This window comes from Phaenicophaeus curvirostris, chromosome 1, assembly GCF_032191515.1.
Source record: "Phaenicophaeus curvirostris isolate KB17595 chromosome 1, BPBGC_Pcur_1.0, whole genome shotgun sequence".
In the NCBI taxonomy this organism is placed as follows: domain Eukaryota; kingdom Metazoa; phylum Chordata; class Aves; order Cuculiformes; family Cuculidae; genus Phaenicophaeus; species Phaenicophaeus curvirostris.
The window spans coordinates 85,536,700-85,560,935 of NC_091392.1; the positions used below are offsets into that span (position 1 = coordinate 85,536,700).

Consider the following 24,236-nt stretch of genomic DNA (forward strand, 5'->3'; position numbering starts at 1 on the left):
ACCACTGGATTCTGCCTTCTCAGTTAGCTGCGTTATTAACTCCTCCTACTCCCCTAAAGCCTGAGTGCAGTGAGGACAATACTATAAATAGCAGGCCTCAGTAAGAATAAATCAAGCAGAATTTGATTTCCCAAACCACATGTAAGACCAAAATAGCACAATAATTTTGTAAAGCCAACAGTAGAAGAATTTTTCAATATTGACTTGAAAGATGCTTAAATACCGTGGTGATTAAATGCAGTATTTTCCCTGCGTGGTACAACCGTATCTGTATTTTGTGCTTCATAAAATTTGTCTTCAGAATGGCTAATCAGAGGGCTTATCAAATTTAGTATATCAAAATCTTGTATAGATGTGAAAGCTATCGACATGCTTGCCGGTGGATGAGTAGTGTGGAGCTGCATTAATACCAACTGATGCACGCTAATGGATGCTCTTGCCAGACAAGTGACATTAGCAGATATATATGTTCTTTGTCTCAGGACTCATTAATCTGTTGTTTTCTTATTTTCCCCTTGTTCAGTATAGTCAGTGCTTGGAAGACAAGTATTGATTTCCGAAACTCAAGTAGCAGGAAAGAAGGGAATGTGGTGGTGGTGGCAGAGCAGGGAGCAAGAAGCAAAGTGAGAATTTCCTCCTTTTGTGATGTGGAGGGATGAGGCTGTGGCTGCCTGCTGCATACAGAAAAACATTATTCTGAGAGTGTTTGTATGCTACTGTCTTTTGAAAGTCTTGTTAGTTCCTTCATATTTCTGATTTAACTGAAAGGATTTGATTACTAGCGATCAGCTTCGTCTTTCAAGGAGTGTGGTCAAGGGTTTCATTTTATGTGTTCCTACTGTACGGATAAGAGAGAGCAGGGAGAAAAATATGCAAGAAGATGGAGGAGGAGCATTAACCCTGGGCAAGAGGAGACAACATAGGGGACCTATGGCAAGTGGTGCTTTATTTGATCGTTTCAGGTGATTTACTGGTTGGTGCAGACTGAAAGTGGTGATGAGGACACAAAAGTCCAAAGAGAAGTTATTTTCTTCTTGTGTATAATGAAACTGCATCTGTGTCTCATGGTGCTTTGATTGCCTAGGTGGAGACAGTATAAGTGAATGGAATATCCATTTTAAGGCAGTGACACTGGAAGCTCACTGTGGGTGAAGGAGTTCCTTTTTCCTGCAGAACTGCAAAACCTTTACAAATAAAGCTTTTAAGGCAGTTAATTATAGTTGTGTCCTTTTCTCCCCACAAGGATGTTTTGGAGAAATTAAAGACACTTCATCCGTTGCCAGGGCTGATACTGGAGTGGAGGAGGATCAACAATGCCATGACTAAAGTGGTGTTTCCACTACAGAGGGAAAAACGATTGAATTCTGCGTTGGGAATGGAAAGGATATATCCAGTGTCACAGACTCACACAGCTACAGGTAAAGAAATGTGTGCAAAATCCTCACTTCTTACTGTTTTTCCGCCCTTTTTCTGTATGTGTGTGTGGGCAGCTTTTCTATGGGGAAGAGAGGAAATCAAGGCTGTCCTCTGCTTCAGCCAAATGGAAGTACTGAAATACCTATTTTGCATTAATCTGCCCTGAAAATCTAGATGTGTTAGAATAGCTTTTGTGTTCACTGAGCAGTATTATTCATTCCCTGCACAGCATGTAGATCTCTGACCCCAGAACAGGTTCTGGATTTGGGAGTTTCTTATTAGTGATAAGAAATGCTGTAGGGGAACCATATGAAAGCTATTAAACCCAAATTATATTTCTCTGTCTTCAGTTTTCTCAGTGGTTGTGTCCTGTCCCACCCCACCCTCCTGTCCCTTCTATTTTGGAGATGCAGGTATGTCTTCAGCTGAGTTCGTTAGAGAGGCTCCCTTTGGATCCTTACTTCTGCCTTTTCCTCCTTCTCAGGTCGAATAACCTTTACAGAGCCAAATATCCAGAATGTACCAAGAGATTTTGAGATTGAAATGCCAACTGTGGTTGAAGAAAGCCCACCTTCTGGAGCTCATCGAAATGCTAACTGTCGTGCTCTTTCTGCGGGCAGGTAGGAGGATCTTGGCAAAAGCTTCTGCCTACTCTTCTGATCTTAATATGTCTGAGTTGTCAAATTTCTCTTTTCTGACTTCACCTGTGGCTGCTGTCATGTCAGTGTGACTTATTACTCAGTGTTTCTCTTACAGTTTTAGGGGGATAAATATCTAAAAATCAGTGACACGTGGAAGACCTAATAATACTGACAGCGTGTGGCTCCATGTAGCTGCTTGCTTTTTGAGTTTCTTTATGAAACCCTACAGTGAGATTAGCATTATGCTCCCAACTGTTGGATGAAAAGCCTGAGTGTGAAAAGTAACTAAACTGAAGTTACGATTTGGTTTGATAGGATGTTGTGGAAGAAATAGAAGGAAGTTAATCTGTTTTATGCTGTGCCACCTCTCTGTGTAAGAGGACATGGGTAACATATTTTTCATCCATTGTCGTAATAATGATTCTGCAAAAGCTACCATTTAGCAGAAAAATATTCTGAATCTGGTTTCTGTTAACCAAATGCCCTATTTTGACAGCATTACATGCTAATGCCGAACTGGTTGCGTGGAAGCCTAGTGAAATGTCAAGGTGGATCTTTAAGCAATTAGCTTGTGAGCTTTGGGGCTTTGAACTTGGTGATTTTCTGTCCTTTGTTTCTCTTTTCATTCAGTTTCTTGTTACAGACTTGTCACCTGAGTGACATTTATCATGTTTTTTCCCATAGCAAGATCTGAGAACTTTCAAAAGTGTTTTGGCCCTCTGTCTGTCTTTTCCTACCACCATATGGCTAACATTCTTGTGCCTTGAGTATGGCATGGGAAGAGAGCCCAGGAGTAGCAGGATCTTGTCCATTTCAGGAGGAGAATCAGACTGTTCTCAGAAACAACTCTGGCATTGCTCAGGCTTGCAGCGGCTTTGTAGGGTGCTTGAAGCATGGGCTAGGTTTTTAGTCTTCCCTGTAGAGAAGCAGCCCATTGAAGGCATGGAGTGTGAGCTGAGCTTTGAGAGAGGTCTGCTTCTCAGGCTGACTTTTGAGACTGCATTCCTTAGTTAAGCAGCCACTGTGTTAGGAGGATGGGGCATCCTAAAGGCACACAAATGACTGCTGGCACAAAAGAAGCTGTCATGCAGTTTAAGTCTGATAGGCCTTCCAAACTTTGGTACCAACTGACCTTTGTCTTAGTAATCTCTATTACTACGTCCTCCCTCTTGTTGTGAGAAGCTTCTGACCAGAGAACTGTAGCTGAATTAGATCATGGTATAATGCCTATGCTGGACAATGTGATTCTGTATGGTTCCTATATGTCATCCATCACCTATATCTCTTGAAAACCTGTTTCTGTGATTTTTATGCTATCTTTCATCTCCTTGATCCCTACTGTCCCTGAAAGGGAAAGCTTATCTGTCTGTACTAGGTATGAGCCAGTGTAGGCATGCTGCATATGAGAATGATGTTGAGAGAAGACTTGGAACTCAAGGTGGGCTGTTGAATTTTTAGGATTCCTGTAAAATGTGGTTGCTATCTTTCTGGAATGCATCTATCACAGATCTGGGGCCTTTGATCTTACCTGTTTTGGCATGGAATGATTCAATTTCTGGACTAAACCCTTGAATATACTAGGAAGATTTATCCCCGAATCTGTTCAGGGTCAGTAAATCCCATTCGGTGTACATATAGTCTGTCCAATTCTCCCATCGTCAAGTTTAGGTATGGATTGTCTGGAAGAGAGGAATAGAGGCTATTATCTCACTTGTTTTCACTGATTCTTTGTGGCAAAAATGATTATGCATGTTTAAGTGTTTTAGAAATTGGTGTAGAACAGTCATTCTTTGTCTCCACAGATGTAGAAGGTATTCCAAGATTTTGGCTAATGGCCTAAAGATTCAGTCTGAAGATAGATCCAAAGTAAGAGGAATACCGTTTTCTGTTAGCATGAGGCACGCCTTTGTTCCTTTCCCAGGTAATGCCCTGATCCTGCTCTGTGCCAGCTAATTGTTAAGAGTAAAGTTAACAAAAAATCCAGGATGTAAAGAAGAGCTAAGAATTGATGTCAGTATGTATTTGACTGAGCAGCCTACTTGGGAAACTAATGCAGTAGTTTGCATGCCCTCAGAATTATTCACCAGACTGTAAATGAGAGTGTTTCAACTGAGGAAAGTATACAAATGCTCATACCTTCATTTCCTCTTTAAGAATACATGTTTTTTAAAGAGCTATACTTGGGCAGCTCCTAATGCACAAATTGCACTCTATCTAGTGTTCTTTCTATCCAAATGTCAGTTGTCACGTTGCCTGCCCTGGCTTGGTACAAGTCTACTGGGCTGATGTCTGTACCAGCTATACTAGACACCTGGACAGATACTTCGCTGTGCTTTTGATGGTTTTAGATGTAGGGGCTGGATGGAAACCAAGCAAGCCTGGGCTTTGGGGAAACACAAGAATTTATGTGATAGAAATGGCTGTGGAAAACTTACTGAACAGAAGGTGCAAGAATAGATTCAGTCTTCTTTGTTGGAATGTTGGTTGGAATGCTGTTGGAGTAGTTATGAAAAAAATGATTTTGCTAACTTGTTGACTTCAGGTGGCTTAATCTTGGCTGCTGATTACTCTCAGCTTGAACTGAGGATCCTTGCTCATTTGTCTTGTGACTGTCGACTCATTCAAGCCTTGAACGGGGGTACTGATGTCTTTAAGAGCATTGCAGCAGAATGGAAAATGATTGATCCTGAAACTGTTGGAGACAGCACCAGGCAACATGCTAAACAGGTAACTTTTAGGAAAAAAATACAGCGGCAGCTTTCTGGGCAGGAAAGTTCAGTATTCAGAATATCAGAGAGTCATGATTGTATGGTTTTCTGTCTGACTTTAGCCATGATTATTCAAGTAGTTGCTTTGTATGTCCTCCTGCTCTCAATATGTTTCAACTGGAGCTGTCTGGGTTTTGGGGGATGAGAGTGGAGAAGAGCAGCCTGAATGGATTGGACTCAGAGGTAGTCTCTCTTCCTGAATGCTTGCCCCTGTTCCCATACACTTGTCTTCCAGTGAATCACATATTCTTTTGGCTCTGTTTCTCTGCATGGTTCACCATATGGTTGTGGTTCTTCACATTGTCCTTTGGCAGATTTGCTATGGAATCATCTATGGAATAGGAGCAAAATCTTTAGGTGAGCAGATGGGGATTGATGAAGATGAAGCTGCCAGTTACATTGAATCCTTCAAATCAAGATACACAGGTTTGTATATGGCTGTTTGGGAGCTCAGTGTTGTTGTTTTCAATCCCTTCTCTCCATGTCTCATCAAGTCGTAAATTTGTCTCAGCCCTCTACCACTCTAACTCTTTGGTAAAAGATTTATGTTGGGAAAAATTCTAGTGCATGAACACAGGTTTGATACTCCATCATGTTTTACTTTACACTTTGCTTTTATTAATTTTTAGGGCCTTGTTATTTGCTTATTACATCATTTTTAATTAATTAATAAGATATGGAGTATCATTTTAAAGCTCTTCACTTTGTAAGAAACACTCTTTTCCTTCACATAGTTTTAAAAGATACACAATAACACTTCAGACCACATTTCTTATAATTTTCTAGTGTAACCATTTCTCTCTTCTGTTCTTCTGCTTTCATTCAGTTTTAAACGGTTTTGCATATGACCCTTACATTTTTATCCAGCTGCTCAGAGCAGCTCTCCCAAGTTTTGTTAAAAGACACTGTTGCATTTCTAAGAAGCGTGTTAATTTTTAGGAAAGCTATAGAGAGAATAGAGCTGCAATCAGGAAATGAATGGAAGGCACATGGGATGAAACAACAGCTAGCTCTAATCATAGAACTTGGATATGAGATCGAAAATTATGTTTGGAAGATTCAGGGTTTGTTTCTTTAGAAGACAGATGCTGAGAAGCAGCGTCTTATTCAGAGTCTGTTTATTCTCCAGTAATTTCTTCATTGTGTCTCCTTCATGACCATTAGAAATAACTTCCTGCTTCCTCCCTCTTGCTACACATGCATACAGACAAATTCCATGATGTACCTTATGTTGTAACTTCATTTCTTACGAGTATTCACTTACATGTGTTGCCAGGCTGATGTGCTAAATTACATACTCATCTTGTCAGTCTTGATCTTGAATAGCTCCTTTTATGTTTTATGTTTTGTAAACCTTAGAAAGAAACTGCCTGAAGTTAACTTTTTCTACTTCAGTGCAGTTGTTACCTGAACTTGCAGTGAAAAAGGACTCGTCCCTGTCTCACCTTTCTTTGACCTAAGCTTCCTTTTAACACTCTTGGTGGATTCATTCCTTCCCTTGCAAAGCGCAGATGCATGAGTTTCTTTCATCCTAGAATCTGAAGTGGCATGGTCTGAAGTCATGCAGCCTGAGGCATCAAGGGCTCTGACTTCTGCTTTTAACTTACTCCTCTCCTTCTACTTGTCTGTCCAGTGGTGGTCTAGGTCCTGACCTCTCCGTTATCAATAATACATAGAAGGTGCTCTGTGCTTGGACGCTGTGCAGAATGGACTTCCTGCCTGCTTGCGCACAGCCAGATATCCTGACACTGTGTACTCTCTTCCATCTCAAAAGTCTTAATAGGTTTCCCAGCAGAGCTGAAATAGGCTGAATTGAGTGATCATGTGGCCCTGTCCAGTGACAGGGTCTAGGAAATTTAAAGAATTACTTTTGTGCTATTTGAGTGTCTCAGACTGTTTTCAGTGACCCTGGTGAGAAGACAACACGGTACATCAGCTGTATTAGGGAAAACTTTCTCTTTCTTCTCACAGGGATTCAGAAATTCTTGAGGGAGACAGTGAGGAACTGCAGAAGAGATGGATTTGTGCAGACCATCCTGGGAAGACGGAGATACCTGCCAGCTATCAAAGATGCAAACCCTTACAGTAAAGCTCATGTATGTTGAGTGCAGTACCTTTTTACCTTCTTTCAAAGATTTTTTAAAGTATTAGATTTCTTTGCATATCCCTATCTGTGGTTTTACAGGATTCATGAATCGTCTTGGTCATGACCTTCCACTTCTCACTTAGTTCTCTTTAAATAATGGAGCTTTTGTCATGATCTGCTTGACGTATATCTTCTGTGACTGGGTGTATAGCTGTCATCACTGTGCTAACCTCACTTCAGAACTCCCATGCTGGAACTGAGTGAGTAATTTATTTCAATAAGTGGACGTATTTTTGAAAGCCTCCACACAGTGATGTGCCTTAACTTCTCAAGCTGAGTTGCTCCCACTCAGCAGTCTTTGTATGTTATATGCTGTCAGCACTTGAAAAAGGAAGGGCATTTAAGTCCTGTATTTTTGGGTATTTGTTCTTTTTCTTATTCCCCCTCAATGGAAAATTGTTCAAGCTTGTTAGAAAATTATTTACTTAATATACACCTTTGCACTGGCATTATTTTTTTCAAGGTCATTTTGGACGCCTCTGTCATAAACTCAGCTTCAGTAAGAGTGAGCTGACTCCCTGGGGAGATGTTGGCACATTTCTGTGGGGAGGAAGCATTATACTTCTCAGTAGGAAGCTGGATCAGATTGTGTGGAATTAAAGACTAGAATGGGAAAGGGAGGAGATGGGGGAGTTTGTACTCCAAGGAGCTGAAAATTAAAAAAAAATGTTTTAAGATGATTTGACTATTTAACGTGAAGGATACTTCAGCACGAAGCTTTGTAGATACGCTTTCCATTCAACTTTGATTTATTCTTTAAAAATCATATTAAAGACTAGTTTATGAATTATCTTCACTTTTATTTCAGCTTCCTCACAACTTTTTTGCATACATTTCAGTTCTAATCAGAGAAAGAAGAACCTTTGGATACAGCTTACTTGTCTGAGGAGGGGATTAGTAGAGAGGTTGCTTGTGTCGGGAAAAAAGTCATTGTGTTATAGTGGTATCTAGTGTGATTTTGCACAGCTGCTCTACTCTGGCAGTCAGGGTTCAGTGCAGTAGCGCAGATTATTAGTCCATGAAATTCAGCATCTTGCCTTTAGTTATCCATTCCTGACGGTTTTAGAGATACACAAAAGCATCTTATGGTACTTGGATTAAATCAGATTTTTCTGCTCCTCATGAAACTATTACCATGTGTATATGCTTCTCCCTCTTGTGGCTTGCGACTCTTGCAGATTATTACCCTTGATGTTAATTAGCTTTAAATTTGTGGAAGTCCTGCTTTTCTCAGTCACCTGGAGAAATTCTGTGTATGAAGCTTGTCTATAACGTTTCTTTCTTTCAGGCACATACAGTGAACACTGTCTGGACACTTTATGATGCCTGTATTTGGCCACATATCCATTATTGTTAATGAAGTACATGTGTCATGCTGAAACTGATTCTATTTTTTTGAGGGTTAGATTTTGAAAACAAGTATCTCTATTTAGGCAGAGCGACAGGCTGTGAACACAACTGTTCAGGGATCTGCCGCAGACATCGTCAAAACAGCCACTGTGAACATTCAGAGACGACTGGAAGCTTTCTCCTCTGTGATCAAGTCCCATGGACATCTGGAGAGCTCCTTCCAGAGGCATAAGACTGGTATGTTCATCTCTTCCTTACACACTAGAGTGAAACTTTTGTTGTTAATTTTTTAAAAGAAAAAACAACACAACAAATTGCCTGCAAAAAATAGTTAGAGCTTTTGGGCTAGGAATGGGAGACATATTTTTTTCCTGACAGCATTAAGTCTGTGTTTAATGGGCAAAAAAGTCACAATGAAGGAGGGAGAATGTCTGCTCAACACACAAAATAACAAATGCTGTGATCAGGTAAGAAGCCTCAGTTGCCTCAAAGTAGCTCTTGCAAAGGTTGGCTGTGGGAGTTCATGTGTGATATGGTCTGTGATGCCACCACAGAATTGTTCAAAAGAAGGAAGGAGAAACTGAACAGATATTCTAGCTTCAATGGCAGAGAAAAGATACAACTTCTAGTTCCAAAAATACGATTTTTGGTTACAATTAAGTCTGAAATTTGATGTGCAGAGGTTTCACAAGAGTATTACATGAAGCACTTTATCAGCATGAATTTCTTCTGGCTGCAGGTAGCAAAGCTGTGCTGGGTTCCTTATTCCCAGAGGAGTGCTACAAAGGCTTTTTTTAGCATAATGTAGACAGTGTTTTGTTCATCACTCATATATTTTTAGAGACAACTTAAGGAATCGAGTGCTGTATTTCTTTGATAGTTCAGATGCTTCAACCTGAAAGACGAAACTGTCTTAATATGAAAAGTCTGGTTTGTCAAACTGGGAAGAAAAACTAAATAATTAATTGTTGAACGTCTAAAAATATGTCAGGGAGTTTTATTTTAGAGAGACAAAATTCAGAGCTCTGCTATGAGTGGAAGGCATGTGCTTGGCTTCCCACCCCTTCCAGGAGCAGCAGCTCCTGGCCTTTGGCCAACATAATTGTAGGAAGGTGAGCAGATGCATTTATGACAGTTTTTCCTCTTCTGATGCTAGCTGTTTCAAGAACTGGAAGGATTATTTTTCAGCAAGTTATAAATGCCTGGGCCATCAGATAAGCATCCTGCATTATGTGGCTTTTTCAGCACTGCTGTTTCAGTGTGAGGCTTGTGTGAGGAACTGATGATGCTTTAAAACCCTTCCTGTAGTTGTGAACTAGAGTCCTCCTGTTCGCTGACCTGAGAAATAAATAACTTTTGAGTCTCTGTGTGTGAGGTTATGTTTTGTTTATTTTAAAAAAAAGCTTTTAACATAGACCTGTTTCTTCTGTTTTATTTTTGTCAGGCAAGGTTACCAGGATCCTGGTTTTGTCAGATGCTTACTTGTTTATTCAAAAACTGCTCTTTTCATTCGTTTTCTTAATTGCGAGTAGTACCTACAGTCTCAGATAACTGCATTTGGGAGGAAGCTTGCCGCTGTGTTAGGCTAGCCATTATGATTTCGAGACAAAAGCAGAATCCTAATTCATTGCTATAGAGAATGCTGCAAACCCAAATTCTGATTAAACCTGACATGATTGTGTTTAAAATTTACTTTTAAAACAGATGGTTCAGGAGATGCAACTGTCTCTTGTTTCTGTTCTGATTCATATCTGTATAATTTAAGGCTGAAATGTTTATATTTAAAATGCTTTTCATTAACATTTTCCCTCAGTAGTTGTACAAATATTGATAGAATAGTAATGTTTTATGGTTTTATCTGTAGGCATGGGCTTTTTCATTTTAAAGTTCCTCATGTTCTTTTTCTCAGCGTTAGGAATGTGTGAGGGTTTTGTAATTGTGGGAAACATGCCTTTCCATAATGGTATCTAACAAACTGCTTTTCACCTGTGTAGGAAGGCTAACAGGAAAGAGAAGCAGAGGGATGTTACATCCCATCAGCGGTGGTTTCTTTATCCTTCAGCTCCATGATGAGCTCCTCTATGAAGTTGCAGAAGATGATGTCATCCAGGTACAGCCCTGCAGTTGCTTTTTCAACTGTATGCATTATGATGTTCCAAACCATCCTTCCTTCTAGGGGCTCAGCCTGTCTTCCCTGGATCCTTTTTTACTGTGTGCTAAATGGTCTGTGAAAACAGCGTTCAGTTGGAAGAAAAATTATGTTCGTATTTTTGATCCCTCTATTTTCAGACTCAAGTTCATTTTCCACTGTGTGCTTTGTTTGCTTATAACAGCAGTACGTGCAACTTGTCTGCAAGTCTGGATGAGTGGAGTACGTGAATATTGTTGGTGGGTGTAGGGGGAAGTTTTTCCCTGTCTGGATGTATTTTTTCCTCCCTGTTTCCACTCGTGTGTTCTAGTGCCTAACTCAGAACACGTGTTGTTACAGCTGTTTTATAGGGAAAGGAGGGTACTGTGCTTTTGCTATTTGTTTCCTCATTCCCTACCTATTTGCCTTTCTAGTAGGGGTGTTATGGTGCTGGTTGGCAATATAGAAGGTGTAAGAAGTGTGCTGCTTGGAATTAAGCTACCTTTTTTAAGCGTATGTGTCTCTTTTGTGTGCTGTTCTCTGTGTAGTTGCTCCTGTGTCCATGTGACAGCAGTAAGCATTTTAGCCACATGTTGGCAGCTCAGTGTTTTCTCAAGTCCTGAGCACAAGCGCAGGAAGGCTCCCAGGATGGACTTCCATAGCTTAAGGATATCTTTCTCCCATTTCTGTTCTGCCCCCCGCCCCCATCTTTAGTGACAAAAGGCAATTTCCTGATGGCCAGCAATCACTCCTAGTCTGAGAGGCCCCCAGGATGGGGTCCTGCTGTAGGGATCCATCTCATTCCATCAGCTTCCCAGGGAACCTCACAGGTTTTTATGTCTGCCTTGCAACCACTGTCCCTTGATCTAGGTGCAGCAGCTTTAATTTTATCTTCCTCCTCTGTGTGCTGGACTCGTGACTGTTCTCAGAGAATGTCCTTCTGTGTGGTTCACATTTCTTTTGAAATACTGAGCCCCGAACATGACCAAGGCTTCAGTGGTTTGAACACTGGAAAATTGATCTTTGTGTCACAAGCAACATTTTCTATGTTCCAGAATTGCATTCATTTTATTTCTCACAGCAGTGTGCCTTGCTTAAGCCCTGTTCAGTTTTTAATCTCTGATAACCCCATTTTTTTTCTTGCCTAGGCAGTTATTTTTCATCCTGTTTTTAAACAGTAGATTGTTTCTATGCTACCTTCTGTCCTGCTTCTTTCTACTCTGTACTCGTCTGTGCTGAATTACATCCTATTTCAAAGCATTTTTCTAGGTTATCAAGATCCATTTGAGATGTGATATGTAAGGGCGTAGGGTTTTGGAAGACAAATCTCCCCCTAGTTCTTAATGCTGTTGTAAACTCTTGTGCTCTGATCACCTCAAATCCCCTCCTCCATTCCCCAGTAGAAACTGTGGAGGAATTTCTACTGTTGGTACCTCTGAGGGAATTCTCGGAATGCATGGGTCAGAAAGCCTAAATAGTTACCATGTTGGCACAGTGGCCCCTAGCTGAGATGAAAAACTGCAATAATTTCAAAGCCTCTTTTCATTCTGCTGTGCAAAGATTTGGGGGATGGGTGTGGATTGAAAGATTAATTCAAATAACCAGTGAGGGCAGGCTGGAATCTGTGCAGGTCTTGGAATAGGAAAGATTGTCCCTTTATCAAGGGCTGATATTTACAGTTGGGGAAAAAAAGCCTCTGTCTCTTACAGTCCAGTAATTCTCAGGCAAAAATGTCTTCTGGTCCCCTAACTGTGTACTGAATGCTTTCTTAGGAATGCCGGAGGAGGGCAGCTAACATTGGAGTTGCCTCAAGAAAATAGTGAGGGGACACTTGGGCGGCATCTCTAACATCTGCATGGAACACGATCTACTTTCCCAGGGGTTTGTAGTTTGTGTTTCACAGAGCACCTCTTGGGCCAATACAATGAAGGGGAATGCTGTTCTTTGCCTCTGGTGCATTTGGTTTGTGTCTTACTTCCAGTACATTGATGTTTTCAGAACAGACCCCATGAAACACTTGGAGTTACGCAGCTGGGTAAAAGAGGAGACTCTGCAGGACTCAGGTGTTTAGTAGAAACTGAATCTTGCCTCTTTTTTAAAGTAGTCTTAAACAGTGCAGAACATGCATTTTAAGTGCTGCATGAAATGTTGCTGGCTTTATACAGTTTCTCCATCATAAACCCTAATCAGAAGTAAAATGTGTGGCTGGGTTCCCATCAATGCAGACGAATGCAGGAGAGGACTCCAGGTGACTGGCCACCTCAAGTGTTGCCAGACAAACAGACCACTGAAGAAGTGTGCATATCTGATGTTCAGCATTTCCTTGTAGGTCGCTCAGATTGTCAAGCACGAGATGGAAAACGCCATCAAACTCTCAGTAAAACTGAGTGTTAAAGTGAAAATTGGACCTAGCTGGGGAGATCTGCAGGACCTGGAGCTCTGACATGGAATACATCCTTCTCGCCTGTGGTGAGGTGGGAGGCACCATGGACTGGGCAGGGCAAAGGCGTACGGTGCGATCCTCCCGTATTGCGTTTCTACAGGCACTGCGAGCTGCCTTCTGAAATGTGTGGTGGAAGCTGCTATGAATTCACTAAGCCAAACCCTTCAAAGGTCAGACGGCGCAGCGAAGCATGTTTACAGAACTGTGAAATTACTAACTGCTAGAAGTTCAGTATTTAAAGGAATTCTTTTAAAATGCGCTTGATCTTGTAATTTAAAACAAAACCCCTAAGCCTAATGAATTTATTACATATGAAATGAGCTGGATTAATTTATTAAAACAAAGCACAAAGATTTGGCAGTTCTTGTGTGTAATTTTGTCTGGGACAAAAAAAGAGTCATTACGTTTGCACTGAATGTTGAATTTTGCAGGTCTGTGCTAGGATCATTTTGTACTGAATTCTGCTGATGATGTTCAGGTGCTGAAATGGTTTTACAGCTGGCAGGATTTCTCGCTGAGCAGCTGTGCAGCGTTCACAGTGAGTGGAATAGGTGCTTGGTTAGCCTCTGACTTTTGGGAAAGCATTCTGATGACTGGCTGCCAATATTCATCCTGCTGCTGACTGGCAAACTGGCCTGGAGGGGGATATTGTTTGAGGTCCCTTGTAGTTAACACAAAATCACCAGCAAAAACTTTCCTTTTTAAAAAATTAAACTCAGTTAATTAGTTAAAAACTTAATGGCAATTTGTATTTTTGTGAAAATTCAGCTTCTGACCAGCTGAAGTGGCAGCCAGGCTGGGGTCTGGGGCCTGGTGCTTTACACAGGTATCGCTGAACAGGGGTGGGTGACCTGTGGTTCTTCATTCAGAGACCCGTCTCCTCAGGAAGCCTCATGCTCTGCTTGTTGTCAGCCTTCCTAAAAACACTTTGATTTCCCCCATATTTTGCTTCAGCGTCTTTGACTCAATCCCTGTGATCAGGGAGAAAGTTTTTCTGGGAGTCTGGGCCTTTCTGAGCTGGTCCTGAGTTTGACTCAGGTCAGCTGCTGGCATCAGATGCTTCAAAAGAGGGCAAGGAAGGAGCTTGCAGGGAATTAATTTGCCAGTGTCCAAAAAGTCTGTAGATGTCACACTTTGGGATGTGGTTTAGTAGGCACGGCAGTGTTTGGCTGACAGTTGGACTTCATCTTAAAGGTCTTTTCCAACCTCAACAATGCTACAATTCAACTCTCCTCACTAATGCCTTCTGGCCTTGCTAGACCTTAGATCACATGGTTTCATTTCCATTGCAGATGATTGTGATGGTTATACACATTCAGCTGTTTTTGTTAGCTTCATACCATGCCTGACCTCGATTTCTGTTAATCACATCATGTGGCCCTTGTATGTTACAGGAAAGGGAGGACAGGTGCCTCCTGTCATCTTCTTTATGCCTCTAAGTATTTTATCATGTCTTGGCTTCTGTGGTTCCTCCGTAATGTAAATATCTCTGTCTCTCCATTCTTGCCTCCTGTGAGAAAGCCCCTAATTTTTCTTTCATGTCTGAACTTCTGCTGGATCCCTGTTAAGAAGTGTACTTTTGAAGTTGCCTTTATAGCCTGATCTAAGAGGATGCATGCTTGGCTTTTAGCAGCCTGATAGCATGCATGAGCTTGTTAACTTCAAATGCAGAGCTGTTGGCTTGGCCGTTATCCTGACATCAGAAGTACCTGGCACCAAGGTTTCAGGAATACAGTGAGGTGTAAGAGATCATAATGGAGCCTGCGTACCAAGGCTGCATCCTGGTCTCTGATGTACCACCTGTCTCTTGTGCAGCAAACCAGGAATGTGGTATTGAGCCAAAGCCCCAGGTGAGGATGCTGTGACTGCCCTTCTCAGCTCCGACTTGGCCTTCTTTCTTGTTTTTCTTTTCTCACTTCACCTTGACAAATTTTGTTTCTTTTCTGCCTGCTCTGTGCCTATGGTTTTCTACCACATCTGTCTCCTGATGGCTGAGCTCTTTATCCACAGCCATTCGGCTGATAGACAGTTTTTCCTTTTCTTAGCTTATTAAAGCTTTTGTTATTAACAGATCTGAGCCTCGGCACCCTGGTGTCTGACCATTTGTGTGTTCTGCCTGTGAAGACAGCGGGTTGGACTTGTTATCAATTCACATGGCTTAATGATTTCCTGTCCTGGGGTGTTGTGTGGTGACACACCTGTGCTGTACTTCAGGCCTCACCGGAGCTGCTGTAATTTGAGTTGCTTGTTCTTTGGCACATTACAATATTTTGCTCCTGCATACTGCCTTTGGAATTTCAGAAGGATGGATCTCATGCATATTTCCTAACAAGCTCTCTAGATGGGTTGATGCTAATCGATAAGGGGATTGACACAGAACTAAACATATTTTGCTAAACAAACTCAATGAGTTCATTTTAATTAGCCAGTAATTTGGAGCAAATAAGAAGATACAAGGTGGCCACTGCTCTGTGAGCGAGGTGGCTGCAGCATTTGAGTAATAATACTAGAACTGGCTCTGAGCTGTTGCCTGATTGCTGCTATTTACATTCCTTAAGTCTAATTGGACTTGCGAGACTAAGCAGGGGAAGCAGAAGAGGGCTTAGGTCAAGGAGGCATGGGCACTGCTTTTCTGCATTGTGTGGGAAAGGTTGCCTGTTACTTTTTGAAGTTGGTAGGAGGAGGTTGGCTGCTCGCATTACTTCAATATTTTTGCCTGTGCGCCACTCCCTGCCCCTCGCCTCTGATGGGCTGAGGTTTGCGTTTAGCTGGAAACTGGGCTTTTTTCTAGTTCAGGACCTGATAACCAGCGTGCAGGTTACTCTGTCTCATTGTAGACAGGGTGGGATGCATCTGATGATGTTTGCTCTCTGTTTCTCAGCTAGTTTGTGTATGTCTCTGCAGTCTGCTCCCACTTCCTGCTAGTTGGTGCCGCACAACACGTGCGGTAACACATGTGGGCCCAGCAGCCCGAGAAGATGGATGAACACTGTGGAGGGGGTAGGAGTTATGTTTGTTACAGCAGCCTTGTCACTTGGTGTACGTGGAATCACTCCCACAGCCGACTCCTGCCTTGTGCCCTGTGCTACCTGTGCCTGGCTGCTGCAGCAGCAGGTGGGTGTCTGCCAAAAGAAATTGGATTAAGATCCAGTCCTGACAAACAGCTGTGGTCACCAGGAATGCCTTGTCTTCATGTTGCGTGAACCTGTGTGACCCAGCACCTCACTCCATTTGGTTCACATCAGTTTTCTTCTCAAACTGGCTCGAATTTTGATTCTGCCTGCTACTGGTGTTGGGCAGAACTTCCCTGGACTCAGCAGCAGGAAAGTCTGTCATTGATGTTTGGTGTAACTACTGGGTCCTTTTCCTCCCATGCGGACCACAAGCTTGTTTTGCCTTGTTTTTTCTGCTGCAGCTTTTTTGCTCTTCCCTGCCATCTGGAGGTGCTCTGTGCACTTTCCTGTAGCTGGGCAAGGGTGGGAGGAGGAGCAGGTGACAAAAGATGCTCTCACCTCGTCCATTCTGGTTTGGTCCTTTTGCCTTTCATCCATGCTCTCTGCATTTCATCAAAATCTGTAGCTGAGAAGAAGGAGCTGGAAGCTCAGTAGCTCTGAACCGTTTTAAATCTCTTCTGGCAGAGCGACTTGAGCATTTTGTTGGCAAGTGCCCTTATGTGACCTCGCTTCTGCTCTCTGAGATTTCAGCTTGTAGGTGACTGCTTCTAACCTGAAGCGGAAGTGACATTAAGGTGCTGTCGCTTGGCTGAGAAACCCAGGCTTGTGTTCCTGGGGACTGGCATGGTGATTATGAGTGCCCTTTGAGCTCCCCACAGGAAAGCACAGGGACATGAGCTGGGGTTCAGATTTTGTCACAGCGTGAGCTGCTGAAGGAAGGGAGGTGTCCATTCCCACCCAAGCAGCAACTGTGGCTGCATCTTCTATATTCCTGAGTTGGTGAGTAGTGTAAACTCCATCCAAACCCTTTGTGTAAAGTGGACACTTTTGAAATACTATAAAGAAGCTAGGAATAGAGGTGGGAAAAAAAGAGAGATCTCTACGCCAACTAATATCAATTATTTCCTTTATTTTCTTTCCCTCTTTTTTTGGTTGTTACTGGGGACTAGAAACAGCCTCAGTTAAAGATGCCTTAGTTTTCCTTTTGTGATGCTGATTTAGGATACCTGTGGAAACAGGACATGGTTAGCACAGGAGCGTGTGGTTCACCCCAGATTAGTCTTGATTCCAAGATACAGGTAATGACTTGTTAACAAACCCCACATCTATTCTGTCCGCATTTCCTTGACACTGAATCTGAATATCAGTTGCTATTTAAAAAAGTACAATGTTTGATTTGTTGATTTAATCACAAAACAAAACACATGAATGGAAACACTCATTTACGTGACTATTGCTTATACACCTAAGATGACAAGTTGACTACAAATGGCCACATGTAGTTCCTTATTGAGAGAGAGCGTGTTCTTACCGAGACCATGCCAAGGCAGAAAAACATTCAAGACTGAAATATACTGTGCTTGAATTCACCTTTAGCTTATAGAAAAGGAGGTATGGGAGGGTGGGGTATTTAAGGGGCATAATTAACTGAAATCTGGCTTTTTGCCTGTGTTACAATACCCACAGTTTGTAAATGGAGGAGTCCCGAGGCTGAACACAGCTCTTATTGAAGCTGCAGTGTTTTCTGCATTTCTTAAATTGTGCACTGAAAACAAACTGAAGCATTTTTGACTGCGTATCTGCATTACAACACATGTGACTTGATGTGAAAGGGCTGTGCAAAGGGAATATGTAAACTGTTTTAGAGAATTTCCGTATGTGATAATTTTATGCAATAGGTATAGTAAATAGAGTATTTTTGTTAAATATTTGTGTACAAAGCTATGTTCTGGTAGTGTAGGGACTGTCTCATTGATGTACAGAGTGGAACTGTAAAAAAATAATATAGAAACCAGGTCATTATACAAAGCAAAACCTCATTCTCACATTTTCCTTTCTTTTCATTCAAGATTTGAAGCTTAAGTGAAAACTCTAGGAATGGACTTTATAAAATAAACCAGTCTGAACTGAAGATGTGCCCACCCTGAAAATATAAAAATAATCTAATTTAGTTTGTTTTTCTCTGTATACTCTAACTACAGCTCTGTGTGTAAGATTAAACACATCTGGTCAAACCCAGAAGTGTGTGTGCTGTTGGAAGTTCTGTATATCTGATTTTGGCTGTGGTTGTGACAGAGTTCCTGTAAAGAAGAATGTGAGGGAACAGGGTATCCAAGTGGACAAAAAAACATGTTAAATCAAACAAATACTTCCAGCCAATCTGGTCTTTTGTAACTGAGGATGGCGATGTTGAAGATAATACCTCTAAGCTGAGGTTTTTGCCTCAAGTGGTGCTGTCTCAGTGGAACAGGTGAAAGCACATGATTTCAACATCCAGCTACAGCTACTGTCCTCAGTTTCCTTAGAGTAAGTCAGGTCAGATGCTGTGCTCGTTGTGCAGGATGCTGAGACTTTATTCCTTTCACTAACAAACAGCCTGTAGGTCAGGTCAGGCCTTGCAAAAATCCCACACTCCCCCTCCTTTCTCACAATGAATCAAACAGGCAAGAGTTTTTCCTCCCTCATTGATGCTTTTAAGTGAAGGGTTGTTTCCACATACATGGTAAATCTTGATAGAAAGCATTTAACAGTGTGCACTAACAAACTTATACAACATATACATTACATATATATATTTATATATATAGAATGTTCTATATACAAACATATACAACTTTTTTGATCTCTACAGACTACAAGAAAATTCATAATTATTGTCACAAGTGGCAAACTTAACAGAAATAGTAATTTATAACTGTCTGGAAATATGTAAAATATGTAAGAGTGGAAAGCAAGATACAGCTGTGACCCCATGGGGAGTACTGGAGAAAAGGCTTAAAAGTTCGGTACTAAAAATGGTTAGTTTGAGGGATGCTAGATTCTCCTTTCTCTGTTACATAAAAATGCAAATGGAAATCTACTGGCAGGTGGTTCCCCCCCACCCCCCCAACCGGTGTTAAGCTAGAGACCGTTGGCAGCTGCAGTCGGTCAGGCATTGTGTAAATGACTTGTAGAAGACACACTTCTCTCTGGGCATGCTGCAGCGATTTAGGAATGAAAAGTTGCCCTTAAAGTTTTAAATTTGACACTTAAAATGAGCGAGTGGGCTCTTGGTCCAGATACTTTCACTGAAGTCAAGGTATGGGGGATCTTTGCCGTATTAGCCAGCCACATGAGGGAGAACAGAAAACTGGCACAGAACTGGGGTAGCTTTCTTGTCACTGAGGTGAAGCAACCACGTGCTACCACTCACCCAGACTGCTTTCTCGAAGGCTGACTGCCGTACTCCAGTTCATAGCACAAACTGGCCCTGTAGCCTGGAACTGGTAACAGCCTTTCCATCTGCACCAGCTCAGTGCAGAGCTTGGTACAGAACAAAAGCTGGCAGGGAGGCCTTGGCTTGGTATTAACAGACTGCTTATCTTCTCTGTACAAGCAGAGAAGACAGGACTAATAAGGTCTAGAAAGCTGTTGGGAAAGTTTGAATGCTGCCCCAAATGGTTTTGTTGCCCAAAGACTAGTGGTTTTGGAGTACAGGCCAGAGCACAGGAAGAAGGAATATGCATTTAAACAGAATTGCTGTGATGTTGTTTCATTTTTCATTCTAGATGCCTGGGTGCAGTGGTGCTTCCTCAGCCACATGCAAGTGGATGTTTCTGTGACCTGGCCGCTGGAAGGAGTTCCCAACTCAGCTGAGTTTGCTGTTTCCTCCAGCCTACACAGCACCAGCCTCTTGGGTCACAGACAACTCCAGTTCCTTGCATTTAAGCAGAAATGTAGGCATGCCTTGGGCTTTGACCTTTTCCCCAACAAGCTTCTACTACAGTTCCCACAATTATGGAGCAATTTCTCCTGCGACTGAGAGGAACTCGGAGTCTTATTGTCAGTTGAGATAGACCTGTCAGGGCCATCATTTTAACTTTGCCCACAGAAAAGTGTAAAAATCCTGCAAAGCATGAAATTCATGTTGTGCTACAACGTGGATTTATAAATGTAACACCTCAACTCTGTTCCAACCTTTCAACTTGCACAGCTAGGCTGATAGTGAAGCTGGATTTTGGGCCAAAAGGAAGGGTATAGGGAAGATATCTTTGAGGGAGTATCTGACTGCTAGGTATCTGACTGCTAGGGTGATATAAACACGGTGACATTAAGTTCTAGTTAGGAGGGAGATGGCACCTGTCTGCATCGGTGTCCATCAGGACTCCTTGGTTGGACAGAGGATGCTACTCCTCTCATGCAGAAAATTTTTAAGTGCTGCTTTTTCCACCTTTTTCTTTCCTGCCTTTTCTAATTTGAAGCTATGTTTAAGTGCATGAAAATAAGCCTTCAATGCCTTGTTTCCAGGCCAGTTTTGGAAAAATTTCTAACCTAACAGTAGGCGGATGCAGCAGGGAGACTCTCGCTGTGACTGCAGCACACTCCTGGACTTGGGACTTTATTCGTATAGTCATGTAACAGGTTCTGCTTACTGTTCTCTTCCCTGTTGCAGGTTGCTTCACTTCTAGCAGTGTGAGCAAAAAAGAAAAAAATCACCCATGGTGTCATTTTATATCTGTGGCAATTCAGTGCTCTATGTTGACCACTGGTTTTCACGCTCCTCCCCTGGCCCATTGTTTAGTCTTGCTGCTGTGATCCCTCTTCCCGAGCTTTAGCGGGGGTCCCGTGCAGTTCCCTTGGCATCATTTCAACTGGGTGCTTCCAGAAAAATCACTGCTGTGCAAACTGCTACGCAGCTTCTGGGAGCAGAACTTGATAGGCCTCTCCAACTTGTAGCCCTGTGGTTTCCCATCTTGCCTTTCCTAACATGAAGGAGCAATTTCCAAAGCTGTTTTTCTATTCCTGCTACTGAGAAATAAGGCAACCGAGCGATGCAGACACCACCACAGGGATGAGAAATGCCACGGACCCCTTCAAGGACAACCAGGAGGAATTCAGAGCACATTTCAAAACGTACATATAAAGATGACATGTCATGTGCTCTGAATTGCAAATAAACCATCTATGCTCATGTTTTAATGACATTTCAGATACTGCCTGTCTAGCTACTTGAAAAATCTGTAAATTTGGGGCATAGGAGTTTGAAGTTATTTATTCCTCTGGTGGGAGTTAAACAGCACTCATTTCAAGCAAGGTTTTTCAAGGGAAATAAATAGCAGATAGGAGAACACAGCTCAACTGATTTTTGTGTTGAGAACAGTAGCAAACATGCTTGAAATGTACTGGCTTTTTGTAATGTCACTTTTAAAAAATAAAGATTTTTGCCATTTAAGTATTTTCTTTTTTTTTTTTTGCTAAGAATAGAAATAAATCCCATTGTTCTTCGGTCACAACATGCTTTCTTTTTCTCTCTTTTTTTTTTTGATTTTTTTTTTTCCAGATGTCAATTAGTCATGCAAAGTTTTATAAGTGCATTAACATTTGAGTTTGTACAGAATTATTTTTAACCAGACGCCCTCCCCACAGTTCATACCTACAGCTTCTGAAAAACTACATGCCACAGTGATAGTAGAGTTCCTCTTGGAAAAACACTGGCTCCTGCATGAGCCAGCTGTTGAACTAAGACCCACACGATTCCAGCTTCCATCTCATCATCTGTAAAGTTTCTCCTTGACTCCCACTGTTGATGAATCCAATAATAGTAAGAGGGAAACATCTTCTAGGAGAAAGAACTGTCTCTGGCCAGTGACTGGTAGATTTGGGAATGAGTGTTGCTTCCCTGAAGAGTGTTCTTAATAAAGCCACAAGCAGCTGCATTGGAAGTCTAGAACTGGTACCATTTTTTGTCCTTGTACTTCAGCATCACCTACAGAAATGGGAAACAAACAAAGAGATATAAAATGCTGCTCTGCATGTGAGGTATCACACATGACCTAGGCCCACTAACTGTCACAAACTTTGTAAGTCAAAAAGAAAGAGCAATGTGGTACTCTACTAACAGCATTATCGGGTCGTGATTCCACCGAGACCTTGCATTTAATTTCAATTTCATCATTGCTACATTAAAAAAAAAAAAGTTACCCACTGTTACTGCTCATTACAAGATTTTCCTGAGGAGCTTTAACAACTTTTCTTCTACAAAAAGTACGTAGGCATGGGAATAACCAGGAACTTGCTTTTTACTCCTGTAGAAAGCCTATCTACACAGCATAGCAGATATATATCCTGAATATGTAAACACCTTTTGCATTTCAGGGCATGTTCTTTCTGCTTTTTTATGCCTCATGATTAAAAAAGCCAATCAAAATGTAGAGTTCTTGTCCAGAGATATGACTTATTTTAAATGAAGAATGACATATTTTAAATGAAGAACATGCATTTTGGGAAGTATTCTTTAGGGTTGCTTTATCTTCAAAGATAATCACCTTAGTCGATTCCCAGCCTTAACAGCGTGGGATGGAAGAACTTTCCATTTCCAGCTTAAAGCACAAAAGCTGTCTGTTCCAGGAAAGCTCTATTCTATATAACTGTAACAGAGTGTTATACTAGAAATGTTCACCTCTTCTTCCCAATAAGACCTGTAAAGGTTCATATATAGAATTACAGAATGGTTTGGGTCAGAATAGACCTTAAAGATCATTCAGTTCCAGCCCCGTTCCACGGGCAGGGACACTTTCACCTTCCGCTAGTGCAGGTTGCTCAAAGCCTCATCCACCTCCCCATTTCCTGCCCTGCTGCACAGACGCGCTGTACTTGGTGACTCAAAAAAAAAAAAAAATCATAATGAATCACTGAGAAATGCAAGTGATGAGAAGTGCCAGATTCTAAATTCTGAGGCTAACAAGGGATACGCACTTATGGAAACGTGAAAAGAAGGGGTGTGCTACAGAATTTTATTTTCTGTATTCTTAGTGTTTGGGAGCAGGAATAGCCAGCCGTAAGTTAACACGAGCACACCTAAACTAACGCAACGGGGTGCATGGGGAGAACCGTACTTGGCTTCCCCAAAGGGAAGTAAAGGCTCAGTTGCAGGGTTGGTGGTTCCTAGTGTATGGTGCCAGGACCCCTACCTCGTGTGCATGTTTGGAAAATGCCTCTGCACTGGCCATCATGCTGGCAGTCTTTTCATCCAGTTCTCCCAGTTTCTGTCCTCTCTCATCAAGGGCAATGCGTGCGCGAGTCAAGTCCCCAATGACTCCTCCTGCAGCTCCTCTCACGCCTTCAATTCCACCTGATCCAGGGATATGCTGGGCGAGACTCCGAGAGGCTTTTCCTGCCGTGGCCTCACCAACTGCAAAGGTGAAATGAAAAGACAGACAGGAATGAGTCCCTGGCCATGGCTCTCTCTGTCAGTGCTTCTCATCCTTGATCTGCAGCCTCGCAGTGGTGATGCCATTTGATGCGGAGATGGCACAAGTGGAAAGCTTTGCTCTGTGTACTGGCACATCTACAGCACAGCCATGGGCAATCTCACTCAGTTGCTCAAAAGAAGCTGCTGAGGGTGAAGGAATCATGGGAAATCAACTGAGGATCCTCCCCTCATGATGCCATCTTGATTTTTTCATCAGTGATCTAAATCTTGTGTACCATTCCATTCCTGGATGGCAAGGGCAGGTGATCCTATAAATTAATTTCTACAAAAAACCCACAACAAAACCCAGCCCCAAGCCCAATAAATTACTCACAAAGCTCCTCCCTGTCAAAAGCTTGTCCACTTCCTCCAAAAAGTCCTTTGAGGAAGCCTCTGTTTTGGGCTTCTGGCGTTTCCACAGGAGTAAACAAATCCCCAAGCATGTCCTAGCAAATTCAGACAAAAGTCCATGTGAAAAATTAGTGAGGTGAAAGCAGTTCTAGGTCTTTTCTTTATTTGCATTTATGAGCCATGTGCATTGGGTCTAATCAATTAGTTTTAAGAGTCTGTTGTGTGAACAGTATTAAGTAGTTAACATTTGTGATTCATGACGGGCAAATACTCAGGCTAACTGGATTCACTTAGGCTAACTATGTTCACTGATGCTTTCAGAGGGATTTGGTTTGTCATTGCCCAGTCTTATGCTCGTTACTACAGAGAAAAAAATACGTAAAGAATACAAAGTGAAAATATCAGTGATAAGGTCACATTTTGCCTAGGAACAGCAGAGGTGGCACTATAATTGAATAAACAATTTATTGTGCATTATGTGTTTTGATTGAATGATTACCCAGGTGAGCAGGGCAAGCATTCTCCGTTTTCTCTTCACAGTGTGCTTGCTGCCAGCTCAGAGCATTTGATGGTTTGTAGTTTGTCTGGG

General features: G+C 41.9%; 2 protein-coding genes across 9 annotated transcripts in view; one reads left to right on the forward strand and one right to left on the reverse strand.

Moving 5' to 3' along the window:
* Positions 1–13,732, forward strand: part of POLQ (DNA polymerase theta) — a 48,752-nt gene extending 35,020 nt beyond the window's left edge. For 2 of the 4 annotated variants that reach the window (XM_069866817.1, XM_069866832.1), the window contains 10 exons: positions 852–933; positions 1,244–1,418; positions 1,901–2,036; positions 3,860–3,978; positions 4,600–4,784; positions 5,140–5,251; positions 6,797–6,921; positions 8,405–8,558; positions 10,316–10,431; positions 12,779–13,732. In XM_069866817.1, coding sequence (XP_069722918.1) covers positions 852–933; positions 1,244–1,418; positions 1,901–2,036; positions 3,860–3,978; positions 4,600–4,784; positions 5,140–5,251; positions 6,797–6,921; positions 8,405–8,558; positions 10,316–10,431; positions 12,779–12,892 — 1,318 coding nt within the window. In that variant the 3' untranslated portion in view covers positions 12,893–13,732. Of the gene's footprint in view, positions 1–851; positions 934–962; positions 1,419–1,900; positions 2,037–3,859; positions 3,979–4,599; positions 4,785–5,139; positions 5,252–6,796; positions 6,922–8,404; positions 8,559–10,315; positions 10,432–12,778 lie in introns of those variants that run through there. The other 2 variants (XM_069866825.1, XM_069866840.1) reach the window with 2 other exon arrangements.
* A 7,379-nt stretch (positions 13,733–21,111) lies between these two features.
* STXBP5L (syntaxin binding protein 5L) overlaps positions 21,112–24,236 on the reverse strand; it is a 197,940-nt gene continuing 194,815 nt past the window's right edge. For all 5 annotated transcript variants that reach the window (XM_069866934.1, XM_069866918.1, XM_069866947.1 and 2 more), the window contains 3 exons: positions 23,631–23,742; positions 23,016–23,236; positions 21,112–21,811 (listed from right to left, as the gene is read on the reverse strand). In XM_069866934.1, the coding sequence (XP_069723035.1) occupies positions 21,770–21,811; positions 23,016–23,236; positions 23,631–23,742 (375 nt within the window). In that variant the 3' untranslated portion in view covers positions 21,112–21,769. The remainder of the gene's footprint in view (positions 21,812–23,015; positions 23,237–23,630; positions 23,743–24,236) is intronic.